Raw genomic sequence first — 23079 nt, 5'->3', positions numbered from 1 at the left:
CAGAGTTTGCAGCTGATGTGATGCACAAAGGCTTTATCGCTGAATCTCTGCACAATTTATTTACATACACGTCTTCACACTTATTTATTTATTCACCCTCAGTGTAAATGTTTCTCAAACCCTGACACCGACCTGCAAAAACAATGTTAATTCATTCCCTCACTCACACAGATATTTACACATTTTGGTGAGATTCAGTATGAGCCATGTTGAAGCGTAATGTTTTTGAGGTCTAGTGTGTAGATAAGGCAGAGTGAACATGCGTGAGTGTTTTAACCACTGGCAACGGAAAAAGAGCAAAAGACATGATTCGATCTCGACAGGAAAAGTGACAGAAGCAACAAACATGTCGAGGTGAAGACACACAGCAACATGATCATCTTTCTGCTTCTTGCTTTTTCAGTGGCTAAAGGTAAAAATGCATTTTTATATGTAATACCACAGTGTAGCTTAACCACAGCGTTTTCATAGCCTGTGTTGTAATAATAATTCATATTTTGGCTATGATTTGGCAGAAAGTACGATGACAAAAATACTGTCATTTCTCCCACGATGATTCAGTCAAAGCTGTTTTCTCAATTGAAGCAGTTGTAGAAATTCTAACAAACAGACGTCAAATTGGAAGCTGTATTTTAATTTAAACTCATCAAATGTAACAGATACAAATGTACCTTTTTTCATGTGCACAATGACCATCATCTTTATCATCAAATCAGACGATTAAACACTTTCAAATGGGCAAAAAACGGATGATGTTTTGGATTATCATCAGTTTAGCTGCAAAGGGCTCTGTCTTATTGTGACAGAGTGGAAGGTCTTAGCTTAACACAATAACACATTAAAAAGGACCACAGGTTCGTTCATTGAAGAGGCCAGTCGTTCCAATCATTTTATCCAATTTATTTTCAGGTTTATAAATGAAGTTAAGTTTCAATCTTCATTTCAGTTTGTGTCCCAACAAAAATAAAAAAAGGAAAAAACAGGTTGGCAAGAGTCCGTTCACTGGCAACACCGCTCATCACGTTTCTCCGTTGTTTCACAGTTCACACACATTTTTCACTCTTCGCTTTCATTTCCGTCCGCATGAACAAAGCAGCAATGGTTTCTGTAGGTTCGAGATGGTTCAATTCGTGTTCTAAACAGAATCCAAAAGTGAGCTGCTAAACCTACACTGGTTTACTCCGTACATTCGCGTACTGGCCCGTGGGGAACCACACTTCCCACCTACAGCACCGCCATCTCGCACTGCGCCTGAAGCCCCGCCCCAGACCCATAGCTGCACCAAACACAGGGCTCGGATTAGAGCTAACAAATATAGATTTGTCAAGTTGTACTACGGGAATTTGCTTTTACCTGCTCACGAGAGGCTTAGGCTACACCACCTCCACAGCAGGCAGACACGGAAGAACAAGGGGTCGGAGGCCGAACGCAAGTAGACTGTGCCCTTTTATACAGCGCCCCCAGCTGACGGGCGGAGTAATACCGCAGACGGCTCCTACTATTACATTATAAGATAACTAACTTCCTCTGAGTTACAAGGAAAAGACTCTAAAGTTCAGTTGTATTAATTGAGCAACTTCCACATGTTTTATGTTCTTGTGAGTTTATGTAACTTCACAACAACATTCTCAATACGAGACAAAAACTAAAGCAAAATAGTAAATTACCTGTGTATTTTCCATTCACAGTGCGGGCAGGGGTTGGATGTGAAGGAGGATGGGTCACCTTCACCTGTGAAAGCCTGGACAACAGTAGCCTCCCAATGAACAGAACCAGGATCATCAATAACACTGTTGTGGTGAAAAATCTACAGCAAAAAGATGTAATCCTCTGTCCGACAAACAGAAAAGAAATTAGAATCGGTAAGAGAAATCACTTTTGTTTGAATAATAATGTAGGTTTAGCAAAATTGTATTATTAAATCTTTGCTTCCAGTGAATTGCAGAAAAAGACCTCAGATAAACCGCACTGTCTACAACAAAGCCCAAACTACAATTAATTGTGGTCACCCCGGCTTCAGCTCCACACATGGACTGTTGTATTTATGCAAAGAAACTGGTGATTTTGATTGTGAAGACGTCTCATTATTGACCCCACATGGTCGAAATGCAACAATTACCGGCATCACTCCAGAAAAACAGGGCATTTACTGGTGTGCAGAGCATAAGCATTTCTTTGACTGGTCGTACAGAAGAGTCAACATCACTGTTCTCTCCAGTAAGTGCAACACAAAAGTTCTTCTCATAAACTGCTGTTGCTGCTAAGAAAAGTGCTGAAACCAGAGAAGATACAAAAATACTGGCAGAACATAAAGATGTAGACAGACACTAATGTTTTTTTATTTTGTCTAGACTTTTCTGATCATCAGGAGAGAGGACGTATTGGAGAAGACCTCGGACTGTCATGTGAATATCCAAAGAAACACCGTGCGAAAAAAATCTTTTGTAAAGGGGAAGATCCACACACCTGCAGACAAACCAACAGTTCAATGCCAGATCCAAACCCTGAGAAGTTTAGGTTTGAAGACTCGGAAAACAGGCGCAATGTAACAATATTCAACATAACAGCAGAGGATGAAGGAACTTACTGGTTTGGAAGTGGGACTGACACAGAACATGGAAACGAGCTCGAGATCTTCTGTCGACTGGAGGTGACTTTAGGTGAGTGGTGTCACTTCTATCACTTCACATAACGTCATGACTCACTGACTGAACGACACCAAACTGGAGACGAGACTAAAGTGTTAACAGATAATGGCCGCCAGGAGGAGGAGGGCCTTCAGAATGTCTGTGCACGCCACTGATTCCTTTACCTTTTGATCTATTTTTGCTTTTGGGCGGTTGAATAATTTATTTATTTGCTAACATTTTGTAAAGGTAGAGCCTTTATTGGTTAAAACCCTCTGAAACAATTGTCACAAACTTGAACCTCTTTTTCTTAACGTTTCTACAGGTTTTTCAGGTCAGTCGCCGATCAACCCGCTTCCTGGTAAGAACTTGTTTACAGACAGAGCACAACTTAGGATACAGCTCACATTACAAAGCATCCTAGAGGCCAGGGCTTCACAAAGTGTGGCTCGTGACTCCCAGGGGCGTCATGAGGATGTGAGATTGAGAGAATAATTTTCAAATATAATAATATTGTGTTCTAGTTTTGTCATTTAAAACAGTGTATACAGCACTACACTAGTTAGATTTCACTGTGGAGGTCTGCAGTCGCTCACGTCTTTATATTGGGGGTCACGACCTGAAAACTTGGTAAACCCTTAGGCTTTAAAGGAATAGGCCACCGTGTTTACTTACTGAGATATGTTCTTACCTTAGCTTTGACGAGTTCTTTAGGACCTGTCTGATCTTCCCCCGTGCCTTCAGTCACGTAAACACAGCGCAGACGGCGTTAGCATTTAGCCTCTCCCTCTCTCCACTATAGCTCCAAAACAGGTCAAGATAGAAGCTACCAAGCTCTTCCACGTTTTCCCTTTTTAAATATGGTAACGTGAAGTGTTCCACTACAAAGTATAATTACACAAAATTAAACAATGTGGATTTTCTAAGCGGATAAAAGGGGGGACTATATTGTAAGGCGTAATAATACCAGGAGTAGTTTGAAATCCGCACAGTAAAGTGAAGATTACTGCGCAGTAAAGTGAAGATTACTGCGCGGATTTCGAACTACTCCTGGTATTATTACGCCTTACAATATAGTTCCCCCTTTTATCCGCTCAGAAAATCCACATTGTTTAATTTTGTGTAATTATACTTTGTAGTGGAACACTTCACGTAACCATATTTAAATAGGGAAAACGTGGAAGAGCTTGGTAGCTTCTATCTTGACCTGTTTTGGAGCTATAGAGGAGAGAGGGAGAGGCTAAATGCTAACGCCGTCTGCGCTTTGTTTACGTGACTGAAGGCACGAGTGAAGATCAGACAGGTCCTAAAGAACTCGTCAAAGCTAAGGTAAGAACATATCTCAGTATGTAAAAACGGTGGCCTATTCCTTTAAATTGAAGTGATCCAAACTGATCAGAACTTTTTTGCAGTGGAATCTTATTTTTATCTCATCATCGCCACCCTGTGTGTCTGCGTGGCTGTGCTGGTGCTGCTGGTGGTCGTCATCGTCCTTATTAAAAAAGGTGAGTTTCCAACAGTTGCTAGGATTTATGTTCATTTTGTTTCAAATATGCAAAACACACAAACAACACGAAGCGACGAAAAGCAAAGTTCAAAAGTTTGCGTTCACGGTTTATGGCCTTGATATATAGATACAGACGGCATCTCGTCATAGAAGGGGGCGTGGCCTCGCCAAGGAGGAAAATAGAATCTTTTCACTTTTTTAAGCCATTTCTTGGTGAAATATAAACGTATCTATTAGATATAAATAAAGTCAAGTCTAAATCAGGTTCATATGGATGTTTATTCACAGCAGATTGTTCAGTAGAAGTGAAAAAAGGCAGTCGTAGCCAGCGCCAGGGGTGGACTGGGACTGAAAAACAGCCCTGGACCCTGACCAGCCTGGCCCAAATTAGCGTAATTGTGACTTCCACAAATACATATTTTAACCTTTTACCATCCGCCCTAACAATGACAAGTGCATTTTCCCCAGTTCGGCTTTTTATTTTATTTTTTTTGATTGGCATCAGCAAAAAGAACAGGAAAGGTGGTCATAGAAACAGAAGCAAAATCATTAATATGAATAATAAATAATAATGGTCCCAGAATTGAACCTTGTGGCACACCATGCTCCACGGAATTCCTTTTAGATTCATGTTTTTTTATACTGGGCTTTACCCAAATCTAAAAGCCTCTCGACTGGAGATCAACAATGTAATGCCTCATTTGAAAGCTAAGACCTACAAAAGGGATGGAAACTTTTCGTCACGTCGCCACATTTTTGTCATATGTGTGTTTTTCTCACGTTTTTGTAGGTTTTTTTTGTCCGTGTTTTTCTCATGTTTTTGTTGACTTTTCATCCTCTTTTTCTCGCTATTTTGATGCTTTTCTTTTTAGCTTTTAGATTTGGGTAAAGCTCGGTTGAGGCGGGACCGGTGGCCCTAGAGCCAGTGGCCCTTCTGTGCTCTTCCAGAACGGACATATGGCCAGTCCGCCCCTGGCCAGCGTTAGCATTAGCACGTTGCTAACATGAAGCATCATGTTAGCATTCTCTGCTATTTATGCATTTATGGAATGTTGAACCACTTTTATCCTCTCCATGTCTTTGTATCTTTATTTAGTAGAAAACTGTCAATAATTTATGCATTTGCTAAAGTAGTTTTTGAATAATTAGAGAAAGTTTACATTTTTCTCCCAATTGTTTTCCCCCTTAACTGTTTTCAAACATGACCATATATGGGCGATTCAATAGACATTTGTACGTTTGAAAGTGTGTATCCTGCCGCTGCTACTGTGCTCCACTATTACTTTACTAATTGCTGAATTATTAATATATTTGTCAACTACATAAAAGATACAGAGACATGGAGAGGAGGAGAAAATAAATAAAGGAATACTTAAAAAACAAACAATGCTCACCAGGAAGTTAACGTTAGCTTCATGCTAAATATGCTAAGGTTAGCTACAACTGCCTTTGTTTTGCTTCTGCAGAACTATTTGCTGTGAAAAAACATCCTTTTGGACCCGATTTTGGCTCGACTTTATTCTTTTGTGATGAATATGCTTAAAGTCCGGCGAAAAAAAAGTGAAAAACTGTATTTCCCGTGAGAGGTTTTCTTCCCCCTTGGCTCGGTCACACCCCCTTGTATGACGCGTTGCTGCTTTTCCCACCTTCATAGCTTTGTGTCACATGAATGCAAACACTTTTCTTCTCTGTCTTTTACATGTTTGAAAAGAAATGAGAGGACGTGTTTGAATCACTCTAAAACTCTATCGTTTTGGTCTGTGCACATCCTGTACTCACATGTCAAACTTTTTCAATGTATTTACTTTGATTTTCTTCAGGCGTAAGAAGAAATGACGCGCCACCGCAGAATAACAGACAGGTTTGTACAGCTTGGTCCGTTCATGAATAATAACAATAACAATAAGTTAAAGTCTGGTGATTTGGTCTAAAGGAGGATTACATCTATGAGGAGGTGCAGTCGCCGACCGCGAGGAGCGCAGTGACCACGGTCTACGCCACAGCCGATCCCTGTCAGGACTCACTTCACTATGTGACCGTTGGTTTTGGGAAAAGGGGAAACACCTCTAAACCCAAACCCAGCTCCTCTCACTGTCAATACAGCACTGTGTTCAATAAGGGAGCAGACACATGCACCATCCAAGAGGCCCCGTCTGAGGAGCCCCTGTACTGCAACGTTAACAGAAAGCACTAATGCAATGTTTTATGAGGTATAGTAAGACATGTGTGCTGTGTATATGGTTTGCAGGACTTTGTACATGATAAGGCTCCATTGAGAGAGAATGTTTTGGATAAATAACAGGGTTTATACTGGCAGAAGCAAGTCAAATATAATGCCTTTTAATGCTCAAATACTACATTTTAATGTGACAAACACAGAAAAAAAATCTGTACATTTAATTGCTTAAGATTTGCAAACGGAGGAAAGAGAAATGGACAACATGGGCCACTTTTAAGCATAAACATTTGGTGCATATCAGCCAAAACTACAATTGAATATATTTTAGGCCATAATTTTTTGTTGTTTTCGGTGAAGCTGTTGTTGAGCGATGTCATCATTTCCAATACATTTAGTTTGAATCTAATTTGATGCTTTTTAATGACATTTAAGGCCCCCTTAATGCTTTTTGCAATCTTTGCTATTTGCTAATAAGTTTGATAATGCCATAATTCTGTAAAAAAAATGCTTTTTATTATCATAATCATTATTATTATTATTATTATTTAGGCCATTTTGTTTTGTTCTTTGTGTTATTTTTATGGAAATGTAAAGTTGAGTTGTTGAATACAATCTTTTGCAGTAAGAACATATATGTATAATGTTAAGAGTTTTTCTCTAAATAAATCATATTTTTAGATGAGTGAGTGAACCGCTTGTCTTTCTGTTGTATAACAAGACACCTTTTACATTATAGGTTTATAGGATAAATGACACGTGTGACCTGTAGAGCAAAACATGCTATTTTGTGTTGCACTGAAGGTACCATTTGTTCCTGTAATACAGTATTAGGCCCCAAATCTGATCTGTAAATAAGACAAACTTGCGTAAGTAAAAAAAAGGCAAAAATGACAAACATGTCTCAAAACAAATTCACAGGAGAAACACAATGACATAATGACCACAAGGATGAGCAGCCCAGAACAGCAGGTGAATTACATTTATTCACCTTATTCAGGAACTCACGGCAGGCAGCGCCATCTTGTGTTCATGGCCAGACTGCAGGTCTGACTTACATTAGGTGTGTTTAAGATGAGCGAGGCGCTGCAGGCGGGCGGCTGCAGGCGGGCGGCTGCAGGCGGGCGGTGCAGGCGGGCGCTGCAGGCGGGCGCTGCAGGCGAGCGCTGCAGGCGAGCGGTGCAGGCGAGCGGTGCAGGCGGGCGCTGCAGGCGGGCGGTGCAGGCGGGCGGCTGCAGGCGGGCGCTGCAGGCGGGCGCTGCAGGCGGGCGGCTGCAGGCGAGCGGTGCAGGCGAGCGGTGCAGGCGGGCGGTGCAGGCGGGCACTGCAGGCGGGCGCTGCAGGCGGGCGCTGCAGGCGGGCGGTGCAGGCGAGCGGTGCAGGCGGGCGGTGCAGGCGAGCGGTGCAGGCGAGCGGTGCAGGCGGGCGGTGCAGGCGAGCGGTGCAGGCGGGCGGTGCAGGCGAGCGGTGCAGGCGAGCGGTGCAGGCGGGCGGTGCAGGCGAGCGGTGCAGGCGGGCGGTGCAGGCGAGCGGTGCAGGCGGGCGGTGCAGGCGGGCGGTGCAGGCGAGGCGGGCGGTGCAGGCGGGCGGTGCAGGCGGGCGGTGCAGGCGAGCGGCTGCAGGCGAGCGGCTGCAGGCGAGCGGTGCAGGCGAGCGGTGCAGGCGGCTGCAGGCGGCTGCAGGCGGCTGCAGGCGGGCGGTGCAGGCGGGCGGTGCAGGCGGGCACTGCAGGCGGGCGCTGCAGGCGGGCGCTGCAGGCGGGCGGTGCAGGCGAGCGGTGCAGGCGGGCGGTGCAGGCGAGCGGTGCAGGCGGGCGGTGCAGGCGGGCACTGCAGGCGGGCGCTGCAGGCGGGCGCTGCAGGCGGGCGGTGCAGGCGAGCGGTGCAGGCGGGCGGTGCAGGCGAGCGGTGCAGGCGAGCGGTGCAGGCGGGCGGTGCAGGCGAGCGGTGCAGGCGGGCGGTGCAGGCGAGCGGTGCAGGCGAGCGGTGCAGGCGGGCGGTGCAGGCGAGCGGTGCAGGCGGGCGGTGCAGGCGAGCGGTGCAGGCGGGCGGTGCAGGCGGGCGGTGCAGGCGAGGCGGGCGGTGCAGGCGGGCGGTGCAGGCGGGCGGTGCAGGCGAGCGGTGCAGGCGGGCGGCTGCAGGCGGGCGGTGCAGGCGAGCGGTGCAGGCGGGCGGTGCAGGCGAGCGGTGCAGGCGGGCGGTGCAGGCGAGCGGTGCAGGCGGGCGGTGCAGGCGAGGCGGGCGGTGCAGGCGGGCGGTGCAGGCGGGCGGTGCAGGCGAGCGGTGCAGGCGGGCGGCTGCAGGCGGGCGGCTGCAGGCGGGCGGTGCAGGCGGCTGCAGGCCGGTCAGATTCGTGTCCAAGATGGCCCCGCCTCGCTCTGACGCCACCTGTGCGACGGTGCCCGTATTCTCGTGAGACCGAGGCGGCTGGAGCGCCTTGGGTCGGCGAGCAAAGTTGCTTTTCTCCGCCTCGCTCGGCTGCCTGAACTACAAAGGCCAAAGGGATTGTGGGAAATGAAGTGCTGTAAACACGTGCGCTGACAGAGGACTGACAGATGATGGATATGAGTTGTGTTTAGATCAGAATTGGTTTCCCTGACGCTCCGCAGCTCCTGCCTCATCTTTTCTCATCACAGAGATCTACTTAAATCTGCAGAAAGTCTTCATATTTGACGGAAGGTGCCAGTGTGTTCAACATATGGCTTCATTTAAATAAGCATACGTTTATTATTCTAATCCTAAACTGTAAGATGTGAGTCTGTTGTTTTAGCTGTAGTGATGGGGCATCTGTCTGGTGTGTGGGAGAAGCAGAAATGTGTTCACAAACTTTAACAATAGTTTTATTCAAAAACTCTTGTGATCTGAGGCTCCTCTGTTCTCGGGGCTGAGCTGTGTCTGCCTTGATTAGAGGCGCCTTTCTCCGGCCTCGGACGCCACCGCCTGGTCTCGTCTGGAATCGAGGCGAGGCCACTTCATCTTACTATTATAACCTGTTCTAGTTTTTTATCCTATTTTTATTGTTGTTGTTCACCTATTGTTGTATTTCTGCTTTGCTTGTTGTACATGGGATACCTCGTATTTATTCTATTTAACTGGTTGCACATTTTGAGTGATCTTCTTGAACGCCGACTGTAACAAGTGAATTTCTCCATTGTGAGATCAATAAAGGATTATCTTATCTTAGCTTATCTTAAACACACCTATTGGCTTTAATTTAGATACTGACGTCACATGTGACATTTCAGACGTCACTGGGTGAATATAATGTTCGGCTTCAGTTCTTGACAGATCCTCACAGACAAACCATCACTGTGGAGTAGATCGTGTTCCTTTTTCATGATGTCTTCCCCGTTTTGAGCCCATTTTAATTTTGTCACTTTCTGTGATTGGCAACAATTGAAATCCTCGCTCACAGGAAGCGCTGACACGGAGCAGAAATGCTCACACCACAAAAGTAGGCGGGGCTGAATGAGGTGAATATAGGCGTGGCTGCATCAGCTGTCCAAATGATTGGCTCGGTATTAAGGAGCCTCCACCAATCAGGCGCAGACAAGCAGCTGGAATTATGAACCAATCAGCAGCAGGACTGAAGGCCTTGAGTACTTCTTAGATTACTTTTACCATATGGCACATTATTATAATGAAGTATCTGTAATCTAACCTGAGTAAAAAACAAACAAACTGTTACTTTTCCACCGTGTCAAAAGTAGTTTGTGTTTCCATCCATCCAATTTTTTATTCCGCTTTATCCGGGGTCGGGGTCGGGTCACGGGGCAGCAGTCTCAGCAGAGATGCCCAAACTTCCCGATCCACACACACCTCCTCCAGCTGCTCTGGGGGGACCCCGAGGCGACACCAGGCCAGCTCGGAGACATAGTCCCACCACCGTGTCCTGGGTCTTCCACGAGGCCTTGTCCCACTAGGACATGCCTGGAACACCTCCCGCGGGAGGCGACCAGGAGGCATCCGGAACAGATGCCCGAGCCACCTCAGTGGAGGCCACCGACGTGAAGGAGCAGCGACTCTACTCCGAGCTCCTCCGGGTAACAGAGATCCTCACCCGATCTCGGAGGGTGCGCCCAGCCACCCTGCGAAGGAAACTCATTTCGGCCGCTTGTATTCGCGATCTTGTCCTTTCGGTCATGACCCAAATCTCATAACCATAGGTGAGGGCGGGAACGTAGATCGATCGGTAAATCGAGAGCTTTGCCCCGACTCAGCTCCCTCTTCACCACGACAGACCGATACAGCGACCGCATCACTGCTGACGCCGCACCGATCCGTCTGTCCATCTCACGCTCCATCCGTCCCTCACTCGTGAACAAGACCCCGAGATACTTGAACTTCTCCACTTGAGGTAAGGACTCCCCACCGACCTGTAGAGGGGAAGCACTTTTTTCCGGTGGAGAACCATGGCCTCAGATTTGGAGGTGCTGCTCCTCATCCCGGCCGCTACACACTCGGCTGCAAACCGCCCCAGAGCAGCTGAAGGTCCTGGTTCGTTGAAGCCAACAGAACAACATCATCCGCAAACAGCAGAGATGAGACTCTGAGGCTCCCAAACCGGACACCCTCCGGCCCCTGGCTGCGCCTAGAAATTCTGTCCATAAAAGTAATGAACAGAACCGGTGACAAAGGGCAGCCCTGGCGGAGACCAACACGCACCGGGAACAGGTCTGACTTACTGCCGGCAATGCGAACCAAGCTCCTGCTGCGGTCCCGGCCCCGGACCCCATACTCCCGGAGCACCCCCCACAGGGCACCACGATGGCCTCGGACCCCATACTCCCAGAGCACCCCCCACAGGGCACCACGAGGGACACGGTCGAAAGCCTTCTCCAGATCCACAAAACACATGTGGACTGGTTGGGCGAACTCCCACGAACCCTCGAGCACCCGATGAAGGGTATAGAGCTGGTCCAGTGTGTTTCATGTATTTTATTTTTTAGTTATGTTTGTATATATTTCTGGCATTTTCTTTGGAAATACGATATTTTTTACATTGTATATTTTGTTTCTTATCATTTTCTATCACTAATGAATCATAAATCAGACTTTTATGTCCAACAGTTACTCAGTACTCACACTACTCAAGTAGCTTTCTCCCCAGGTACTTTTTTACTCTAACTTGAGTGAATATTTTAGCTCCTCTGCAACCAAGACACCCAAAACAAAACAAAAAACCCTCAACAAAAAACGGTTTAAGGCACAAAAAAAAAAAAAAAAATACAAAAGTGAGAGCTAACGACAGTTTTCTTGTTGTGAATTTCCTTCAGTCAAAAGAAGAAGTGACGGTCGACAACACGTTTGTGCTGGTTCAAATAATAATAATCAAAAAGCTAAAGTCTCGATAGCAAAACTTTAGCCTCATATTTTTGTTTTTCGAGATTAATTTAGGAAACATAATGAAGAGAGAAAAGGCGATGAAACAGTTCGGGGTCTGATCCTCTGAATCTGCCCGGTATAAAAGCCAGGTCAGAGATCCCGGTTAAAGTTTAGTGTTTAGAATTGTCTGGAGCCTGTGTTTAAAATGTGGTCTTTGGTTTGACAGTTGTGAAGTCTGAAGGCGTCTCTCTGCAGTGGCGGGCTTGACAGGTTTTTTTTTTAATGCTAAAATAAATAGAGAACGACCCCCTGGTCTGTGGGCGCTGACCCCCCTCCCAACCGCCTTCTGAATGTCCAGTCCTGTCCTCTCTCAGGTGTGAGACTGAGAGGGAACTCCAGGGGCTGGGGGGAATGGGGGGTTTGTGGTTGGTGGTGGTGTAGTTCATTTTAACTGGAGTTTTTAAAATCTTGACTTACTGTACATGATCCACCAACTTAAACCACATTTCTAACATTGAAATGACGTCAGATCTTTAGTCAACAGGAAGTCTGGGCGTCTTTCTACAGAAAACCACAGGAAATGATTTGCTAACAGAGATGTTTCAGATTTTGAGATAACGTTAAGAAAGTCTGTGAACGGCATTTCCCGTTCTCTTTACGTTCGTTCAATTTGGTGACAGATTTCTTATATCAGTGATTTAAGACCGCGATCAGTGAATATAAAACCCTCGCCGCGCCGTCAGAGTTTACCAGCAGGTCTAAACTCTGGCGGGTCCACGGTGCAGCTCGCGCTAGCTCCGCTCCGCCCCCGCGCCAACAGCCCGACTGTGTCCAGTTCTGTGGCGCTGAACTCTGCTGTTTATGGCCCTGGCACAGGCCCTGGCACACTGGTAACCGGCGGGTCCGCACGGTGCCGCAGCAGCCACAGTGTGAGGTTACGAAGCGTTTCCCTTGTGTAACGTCTGTGGCTCCAAACTCCTCTGCTCCGCGGTGCCACTCATTTGCATAAAGCCACAATGTGGAGTTTTTAACGACAAATTAGCTCCTAAAACAATCTTATTCACATGATTAATTTACCAAATTAACACAAATGCAATTGAATATTTGTAGCTTCAGAATTTACAAATTAAACTTAATAATAATGAAATAAAATATGATTAGCAAAGATATCCAAAATCCACTCTGAAAACAGTGACCGGCTGACATGAAAGAGCTTTAACACTAAGTGAGGAGGCCATAATATTTTTGACTCATGGCTGAAGTCAACTTTCTCCAGCTCTCCCAAGGTTGGCAAAAATGCATCTCAAAATACTTGCTACTACAGATTGTTGCTTTAAGATATGGAATATAAAAATATTTCCCTGAGAGGGGAAATATACTTCTCACCTATTTCATCCCTGACCCGTTTTCATGCCTGAATAATAGCTTGCAGCAAAAAAAAAAAAAAGAACTATGAACTCGTTCATTTTTGGAACTGTGAACGAACTATTTACTATAAACAATTATGAACTATGAACGAACTAGTTAATTTTAACATTTGTGAACTGAGCTTTGAACTAGTTCAGGTAGAAAATGAACTTTCCCAACACTGGTGACTGGTTCCTTACTGGAAAGAGCATACAGTGTAAGTTGTGATCAGTAAAGGTTGCTCAAAAAAATTGCAGACGCAAATTGCCACAATTTAGTTGAAATTTAAAATAAAATTGTGGCAATTTGTGTCTGCAATTTTTCTGAGCAACCTTTGCTAATCACAACTTACAGTGTAGGGCCTAATGAAGGTAGAACAGTGATATATGAGTTGAGACCATTTACCACTTCAAACTATGTTGAAGAGCACTGAGTATTTCAATACTGATGTAGAGGCAAACTGCCTGTTCTCATCTGTATGAATATGCAGATGAAGATTTTACAACTTAGTAATATTTCTACCAGAAGATAATTATGCTTTAACTAATACAAATACACCGTAGAGGGCAATGTTGTAATGAGTACAAATATTAGTAATGTCAATAGGAAAAGCATTACCATATAGATATACCCCTCATATAGTTCCCCCTCAGTAGTATCTACAACTAGCACTATTGCTGTATCTACAACAGATCCTCAGAAGTACAACTTTCAAAAACTAGTCCTCCAAATAGACATAAGAAACACATCTGAGAACTGACTAAAATTAGAAAAACATTACCTCATAGCCCCGGCTCAACCAAGCTTATTTTCCCCAGTTTTGCTTTACCCAAATCTAAAAGCTTAAAAAAGCATCAAAATAGCGACAAAAACGAGGATAAAAAGGCAACAAAAAAGCAACAAAAGCTTGACAAAAAAGGCCCGAAAAAGTAACAAAGTTACAAGAAAGAGACAAAAACGTATCAAAAATGTGACAACAATGTTCCGATCACTTTTCTGGTTCTTAGCTTTCAAATGAGACATCACACTCATTCACCTGTGACACTAATCTTTGATAGAATCATTACATGCAAGGTGACACATGTGTGGCCTTTATTTGTCATCATTTTGATTATTATGGCTCAGTTTGGAAAAACCCCAAATTGAAAATCTCATAAAGTTTATTTTGAAAATGGACTATAAGCCACAATCATCAAAATTATAAAAAAAAACAAAGCCTTGACATTTGTCACTTTGCATGTGATGAGTCTATATCATATATTAGTTTCACATTTTAAGTTGAATTACAGAAATAAATGAACTTTTGAACGATACTCTAATTCTACTCTATTCTTACACAGTACATTCCATTGGATTAAAATAAATATTGTAATATTGTAAGTTTCTTGATAGTATTTTACATTTTTGAGGGTTTTGGGAAGGTGACAATACAAAGTACAACCTTTTATGGGCATGAGAGGCAGACGTGATACAAAGGGGAAGAAGTGACATTGGTACCAAATGGCAAACTGAAATATCACCAGAGAGAAAGAAACAGCAGCACTTCAAACATGAGGGTTGTTCTGCTCTTTGTCCTTCTACTCACCTCAGGTAAAAATGTATTGTTATTATTTGCATGGATTCTAATTAGTGGTTAATTATGGCCTTTGGGTTTTAGCGTATATTATGATATTTTATTGTCGCTGGTGTGTGCTATTTTACCAGTGTGTCATTATATGATCGCAATTTGATTAATTTTCTTTCAGCCATTTGTTTTTTCCTTTGTTTTTTAAGAATTATGTCGGCTAATGTTCCCATTTCTCACAGTGTGACCCGGGCGGGGGGTCACGAACCTCTTTAACTGTAATAATGGGGGTCACGGCTCCAAAAGGTTGAGAACCACTGCTTTAGAGGTATATCTTAGATGCTTCTTTGGATTTTCCGGGATTTGAACTCACCTGAAGTGGAGATTTGAGGCCAGCGTGAACATTTCAAACACTTTTTGGAGAATGATCTTTTAAATATATGTCGGAGATTAACTGTGTGAACAAACAAGTTTAACAGTCAAATAGTTTTTGGCTTCACGTGTTGTTTGTGCCTAAGCAGGAAAAGAAACGGAAGTGTCGAAAGTTAAGTGTGATTAATTTCGATTAATATTTTTAATCGCACTAAACCTTATGTAATTAAGGCGAGACACTGCAGGTCAATAGGGAAAAAATGTATATTTACAGATATCAATTTGAAACTGTTGCTGTCGATCACTGGCATAAATGTGAGAAAAAAATATGTTTAAAAAACGTTTTCAGAGGGGATTTTGGATTTCTTGTTTAGTTTTAAAATAAGCTGTTTTTAGTGGAAAAATGGGAAAATAAAAATGTAATTTTCGCCTTATTTTTTGACATTCAAAACTCAATAAATGGGGCTTAGGGATTAAATAATAAAAAATCCCTCTGAAAAAATCTTCCTAATTCCTATTGTTCAGTCCAAGGCTGGAAAAGTCTTTAGGTCCGACTGACGTGGACATAGTGTTGCCACAATGACAGAAAAATGTGTTTTGAGGAAAAGGCCCTTGAAATTGCATTGTCCCATATAAGTCTATGGGGGAACATTGAATCAGCGCAATATTTAAACACGTTATTGTGAAGATTAGGCATATTTTCTGTTTCCGGGTGAAAGCTTGTATGTTCAGAAATCAATTTAGCCCAAAACCTGAAAACTGAAAAAAATGAGTTTTGCCTGTAGTGTCTCCCCTTAATTAATCAATCGTCATTAGTCATGGCCCTAATTCTAATGCATTCATTTTCAACTCACTCTCCAGTGAGTCTCAGTTATTCCTATTTAATCATGTTTGACATTAGATTTATGCGCTCGTGTTTGAGTCTGATTTGCTGAATTTTCAGGGCAATTCAAAATTATTTGAATGTATATTTTGTTCTAGGGCTGTGGTTCCTTTTGTTTTATGTACACCTGGAGTCTTTCATCAATCTCAAGCACAAATATGCCCACTTTTTCTTTTTTTTTTTACTGCACAGCACACGTATCATTGACTTTCCTTAATAGGGAGAAATGTTGAAATACAAACTCTGAAATAATTCCAAGCCCCCCCTGCTAAGCGAGTTCCCATACCCTTAATTGCACGGTTATTTTTTTTTTTCGCAAAAGAAATGTACATGAGTTTATCCGACTGCTATAAAATAAATGTTGCCTTAACACTTTCTAAACCTATTGTAGCCGATATCCATCATGGAGGACGAATCTAAAGGAGACGTTTTTTCAGCAAACGGTTCAAAATCATCAAAAATGTACAGGTGCTTTAAACATTCCAAATTCAGTTATTTGTTTGACATAATTACTTATTAGCAATTACTTTATCTAAGATTGGGAACCACTGTTCTAAAGCACACCGAATCTCGCCTTTTTCACATTTTTCCAGTATGTTTTGTTGCTTTATTGTACATTTCTATCTCATGATTTAGGACTGACTCACTTTGACATTGTCTTCTGCAGTGTGTGGATATTCGGACGTTGGATGCCTTGGAGGCTGGATTGAATTCACATGCAATTCAGATAATAAAACAGATCTCCAATTATATGGCCCCTATAAAACACCAATAATGATCCCAAATATTGAAGACAATAAATGGACGGCTGTGGACGCACGACGATTCGTGTACCACAACACAACTGGGAAATACTGGAGAGTGCTTATGACACAACTTACCAGGTGGGACTTTGGGGACTACATGTGCAACAAAAGAGCAATAGACCTGAATTATTGTGAGATTTAATACATTTAAACAATTAGTCTCAATGCTTAAAGGAATAGGCCACCGTTTTTACATACTAAGATATGTTCTTACCTAACCTTAGTCGAGTTAATATATCCCCGTGTGGTCTTTGTCCGTGCGCTCTGTCACGCAAACGGAGCACATACGCAGCCTCTCCCACATGTCATATAGCTCCAAAAAAGCTCACGATAGAAGCTACCAAGCTCTTCCACGTGTTCCCTATTTAAATAAAGTTACGTGAAGTGTTTTCATGCGGCTTCTATTGACGGAAGTGAGCGGGGGAAGTCTTTAGGAGTTACTGCGCGGACGTTTTGTTCCTCGTATCATTACACCTCACAATATAGTACCCCTTTTTATCTGCTTATAAAACCGACATGCTACATTTCTGTGTAAATATACTTCGCATGAAAACACATCACGTAACTTTATCAGTCATCATAGACTTTGTGGACTGGTGTGAGCGTAACCACCTGTGCGTGAACATCAGTAAGACGAAGGAGATGGTGATCGACTTCACGAGGAAGCCACTACCGCACACACCGCTGAACATCCAGGGGGAGGACATTGAGGAGGTGGACAGTTTCAAGTACCTGGGTGTTCACCTCAACAATAAACTGGACTGGTCCCACAACACCAACGCCCTGTACAAGAAGGGCCAAAGTCGCCTCCACCTTCTGAGGAGACTGAAGTCCTTCGGAGTGAGCCGGCCTCTGCTCAGGACTTTTTATGACTCTGTGGTGGCCTCTGCTCTCCACTACGCTGCCGTGTGCTGGGCCCCGGGCCGCACAGAGCGGGACAAGAACAGACTGAACAAGCTGGTCGGGAGAGCCAGCTCCGTCCTGGGCTGCCCCCTGGACTCTGTGGAGGAGGTGAGGGACAGGAGGGTGTTAGCCAAGCTCACCTCCATCATGGACAACACCTCCCACCCACTGCATGGGACTGTAGAAGAGCTGAGCAGCTCTCTCAGTGGCAGACTGAGACACCCTCAGTGCAGGACGGAGCGCTACCGCAAAGCCTTCATCCCCACTGCTGTCAGACTGTGCAATAAGACTGTGAAGTAACGCCGACTGTAACAAGTGAATTTCTCCTTTGTGAGATTAATAAAGGTTTATCTTATCTTATCTTTATTTAAATAGGGAACACGTAGAAGAGCTTGGTAGCTTCTATCGTGAGCTTTTTTGGAGCTATGTGACATGTGGGAGAGGCTGCGTATGTGCTCTGTTTGCGTGACCGAGTGCACGGACAAAGACCAGACGGGGATATATTAACTCGTCTAAGGTTAGGTAAGAACATATCTCAGTATGTAAAAACGGTGGCCTATTCCTTTAAAGCTTTTGGGCATTTTAGCATATTTCCATTGTGTGACAGGAATAACTGAATTGTAAATTATTCTGTTTTAGATAACCCTGACTGTCCCCAACACTCACAAATTGTTTCAATTGGAGCAAATACCACCATCAGATGCACAAGCCCTGGTCAAAACTTTATCTGTAAACAAAGCCTCCACAAAGACACCTGTGACATACTGTCCCGAGCCCCAAACCGTGTTTATCACATCAGTGGTGTGAGTCGACAGGACCAGGGGGTCTACTGGTGCGGGTACGACTCACGAGATTACAAGATCTCAAAGGAAAAAATAGAACTTCACGGTAAGAGAAGATCTGCACTCAACACATCTGTTCATTTATAGACAGTATGTAATGTGAATTATTTCTGTATGAACACTGCAGTTAGGCTGGTATGGAGCACTCATTAGTGACACACACAACAAGAAAAACGTTATATGATTGATTAAGATTAAAGGGATATTTCAGGATTTTTGACATAGGGCCTCATTTCCTAGTTATCCAGAGTGTTGCTGATACCTGGAGATATTTTTTTTGTAATTCAAGCAGTTCTTATATTTGAAGAGTTTCGTGGCGCTAGGCTAATGTAAGGCTAGAACGTTTCTATGGTATCAGCTAGCCTGCATTAAAAACAGTCTGACCCGCTCCACAGAGCACCTGAGGCAAATCACTGATAACTCCAGACTAACCATATAAATGTCGGTGTCGATAGAATAAGTTTAACCATTTTGTATTTAAAATAACTTATATTTGAGCAGCATCAGCTTCGTGGTTGTATAAGCTACGCAGCGGCGGAGTGATCTGCTAGAAAATAGTCCCTCAAAATGCGATCATTCATGTGATGCAGGTCAGTTATATTCCAACATTATTCTATCGACACAGACATTTATATGGTTAGTCTGGTGTTATAAGTGATTTGCCTCAGGTGCTCTGTGGAGCGGGTCAGACTGTTTTTAATGCAGGCTAGCTGATACCATAGAATTGCGCTAGCCTTGCACTAGCCTAGCGCCACGAAACTCTTCAAATATAAGAACTGCATAAATTTCAAAAAAAAAAATATCTCCAGAAATCAACAACACTCTGGATAACTAGGAAATGAGGCCCTATGTCAAAAATCCTGAAATATCCCTTTAATGGCAGGTAATGGTATTACTGTTTATTCAGTATCTACAGTATATATACTTTAGACCAGTGGTTCTCCAGTGGTTTGGGTTCAGGACCCAACATTACCCTAAAGGATGACCCAAATAAAATTGTAATTTTTCACATATCATGTAAAATATTGTGTATTTTGCACACAATCGTTTATTGAACAAGCTGTGGATATGCCTTTAAGATTGAAATCAGGATCAAAACTACACAGTAACAGTCAATTGAATAGACTCCGGTTGTGCAGGAAAGACAAAGTGCTCAGGAAGTCAATGACATAATTCGTTTATAAGGTAAGGTTCCCTTTTTCGGTGTTTGGGGAACCAAGACTCAAAAGAAAAACAAAAAACCAAGGCACTCCTCTCACATCGTAATTCTCTATTTACATTTAAAAAGCCTTCATTGTGCTGGGCTGATGAATCTTAAAAATCTCTGAAACATAATGCTGGTTTTCTTCCACGTGTATCGGCTCCAAACAAGCCTTTGTCAAGAAGACTCCAGTTGTGTTTCCATGAAGTTTCAGATGGAAAATATGGAAAACTGTTCCCTGGATTAGACTCCGACCGACTGAAAGTGTTTCCGAGACCCACCTGTTGAGAATCACTGCTTTAGACCCAGAGGGGTTGATTCAATGAAAACAAATAAATAATACGAGATAAGATGTATTCAAAGTTATTTTTTTTATATTGACACATATATATATATACAGTATATTACAATATATAAATACTTAGTTGTTACATACAGTATGTTGTGCCATTTGAGCTGCAAACTTCTTCAGTCACTCACAATCCATCAAACAGAGAACAAACTTACAAAACAACAATCCAGTCAATTTCTCTTTTCATCTCAATCTTTTTGTTTGTCCATGTAGTTGTTGAAGTCACGAAGAGAAGTGTCAACTCTGGACAGGACTTGACCCATCAATGCAACTATACCAATGCTTCTATTAAGAAGTTTGTCTGTAAAGGAGAGTCTTCCACAAAGTGTCAAGAGCTCGTCAGCACGTCCCAAAGGCCCAATGAGAGGTTTACACTTGTAGATGTGAAAACAAACGGGATGATCATCCTAACTCTTCGACATGTAACCATTGAAGACAGTGGATCTTATTGGTTTGGGACTGTAAGGACTGGAACTAGAAATGAAAAAGTCTTCTTCCACAAACTGGAGCTGACCGTGGGTGAGCATGACTTCATTTTCACAGTTTAGCTTCAGTCACAGCGGCTCGATCTCTTTAACATCCTGTCCATCCGAACCGTGCCAGAGCGTGGAAGCCCTTTCAGCACGGTTTGTTTGTCTGTGAGCACAATCAAGCTGTGCTCAGGTCCAGCTCGGTTCTGGACTGTGGCGCTGGGAGGAGGTGGGCCAGAGAGCGGCCTGGTTGGTCATACATGCGCACACGGATAGGGAGCTGTTATATGAGCTGCTGTATAACATGTGTCAGTGCCGCTGTGGAGCGTTTTACAGCAGCAGAGACGTTAAGAAGACGCCTCTAATTAATGTATAAAATACAGGCCTGAAAAAGGCTACGAGACCAGAAGATTTGACGCTCGGTTTGTCATTCATCGCTGCTTCGGCCACTGGTTCAACAGCTTTGTAAGAAAGCACTGAATACAAACGCTCACCAAAATCACAAGCGATCTAAATGCACAGGCAGCCTTTATCTGTCTGAGATAAAAGCCTATGGCGAAACCAGGGTTCAGTATCAGAGAAATTAGACTTGGACACAGCGCGGACGAAGCACAGGCTGCCCCTCGTAAAGTCAGACCCGAGGCACAGTGGCATCGACACATATTGTAAACACAGGCTTCTCTCTCTGTTTAACGTGACAAATGCAGCCGCTCACATGACAGCGTGTGTGTCCGTGTGTGCACATACACGAGCTGTGGCCCATCTCTTCCAAGTGGTCCGAAGTCCGGAACCGAGCTGGACCTGGGCACGGTTTGATTGCGCTCACACTACACAAACGAACTCTGCTGAAGGAGCTTTCAGCGCTTATATGTATGTGTGTATGTGTGTACATATATATATATATATATTTTTTTTGTAAAGTCCCTCCAAAGGTCGAATCATAATTGGTTAATAATTCGGGCTGGGACGATATTGTTTGACAACAACAAAAAAGATGAGTCCAAAAGTTATAAAACAAATGTCACTTGACATTTTCTGAAGTGACTGTGAAATGTAGGTTTAACATGAAGTGCTGAGTAACTATTCCTGAGGAAAGATCACATTTAAAAGTATTGAAGATACTTGGTTTTGCGTCAAAGGCGTATGATGATATTGCAAAACGATATATCGTCCCAGCCCTACTGAGAATTACTGAAGTATTTGACACCATGATCAGTACAGTATTGATCATGTTAAATGTGAACCTCTTGTCTCCCACATCTCTGCAGGTGAACACGATCCGGAGCTGGACCTTCCAGGTAAGAACCTGTGTAACATCTGACATTACAAAGCTTTATAGGCCAGGGGTTCCCAAGTGGAGGTCGAGACTTCCAGGGCCATCATGAGGCTCTGAGCTATAAAATTATAACAGGTTTTGAATGCGTTGAATCTTGAAACAAGTGCAAGCATCAGCTACATTTTATTGCACAAGTCTCCAGTTGTTCACGTCAATATATTGGGGATCACGACCTGACAGATGTGGGAACCCCTTAAGCTCTAAAATGAACTGGGATGAACTGATCTGACTTTCTGCAGAACCTTCTCCCGCTCTCCTCGTCATCATCGCCTTGAGTGTTTGTGGGGTTGTGCTGGTGCTGGTGGTCGTCCTCATTATCAAGGGTGAGTACTCTGACATTTGGTGAGGATATAATAAAGTATATATTTAGAAAAGGTCTTTTTTGTATATTGCTCTGACATTTAAGAGCATTTTTAGTAAAAAAAAGGCGGGAGCTTGGAGGCCTGGTGCCGTAACAACACTTTTCTTGATGTGAATTTCCTTCAGGCAAACGAAGAAGTGAAGCTGCGCAACAGAACAACGGACAGGTTTGTGCTTGTTTTGTTCAAATAATAATCAAACAGTTAAAGTCTGACGGTTTTGTCAATAGGTGGAGCGCGTCTATGAGGAATTACAGATGGCAGACCGTTGTGAATACGATACTTTGTTCAATATGAGAGAAGACGCCTGCACCGTCCACACAGCGCCATCCGGGGACGCCCTGTACGCCAATGTGGACACAAAGAAGTAAAGCAATGGGCAGAGTTTTGGAGAAAATTAACAATATTATCACAAAAAGAGCCTTCATAGACATTATCTTCCGAGAAAGCTGAAATAATTTAGTGTTTGTTCTAAAATCCTGACCACATATTACTTTTTCATTGAGCATTTACTGTATCACAGCCTTCTTCTTTGTTTGCTGGTTCTTCTCCCTGAACATCCAGGACTGTAATCGTCATGAACACTTTCAACGTCTGCTCTAAAATGATTGGTTGCCCTGTCAGAGCTCCGCCCACCCTGTGCAACAATCTATGGGGACGGCTCTCATCCGCTCCTCAATCAGCTTCTATTTTTAAGTTTGTATACCTGTAAATAGGGCTGAAGCAACTAATCGATTAATCGACAACTAATCGATTACTAAAAAAGTTGTCAACTATTTCAGTAATTGATTAATCGTTTTCTAGCAAACACAGACTAAAATAGAGCAAAAAAAGACATGACAATTATGTATTTTGGATGAAAACCTACTTTGTTTTTAAAGTTAGGGTCTGTAGTGTTTTGTACATAATAAATTTCATTAATATCTGCCTTTGTCTCTTCCAATCACAAA

General features: G+C 43.4%; 1 protein-coding gene across 1 annotated transcript in view; it reads left to right on the top strand.

The window, feature by feature from the left end:
* Positions 1-2488: 2488 nt before the first annotated feature.
* The window catches only part of LOC306979496 (uncharacterized protein), a gene marked incomplete at both ends in the record, with an annotated part of 87897 nt that continues 67306 nt past the window's right edge, over positions 2489-23079 (top strand). The window contains 3 exons of the mRNA XM_079578454.1: positions 2489-2660; positions 2953-2988; positions 4040-4132. Of these exons, the coding sequence (XP_079434580.1) occupies positions 2489-2660; positions 2953-2988; positions 4040-4132 (301 nt within the window). The remainder of the gene's footprint in view (positions 2661-2952; positions 2989-4039; positions 4133-23079) is intronic.

The sequence above is a fragment of the Gobius niger genome (genome assembly GCF_951799975.1).
Source record: "Gobius niger genome assembly, chromosome: 20".
Taxonomy (NCBI): domain Eukaryota; kingdom Metazoa; phylum Chordata; class Actinopteri; order Gobiiformes; family Gobiidae; genus Gobius; species Gobius niger.
Note: the sequence above shows the minus strand (reverse complement) of the source record. Positions and strands in the feature narration are given on the sequence as shown.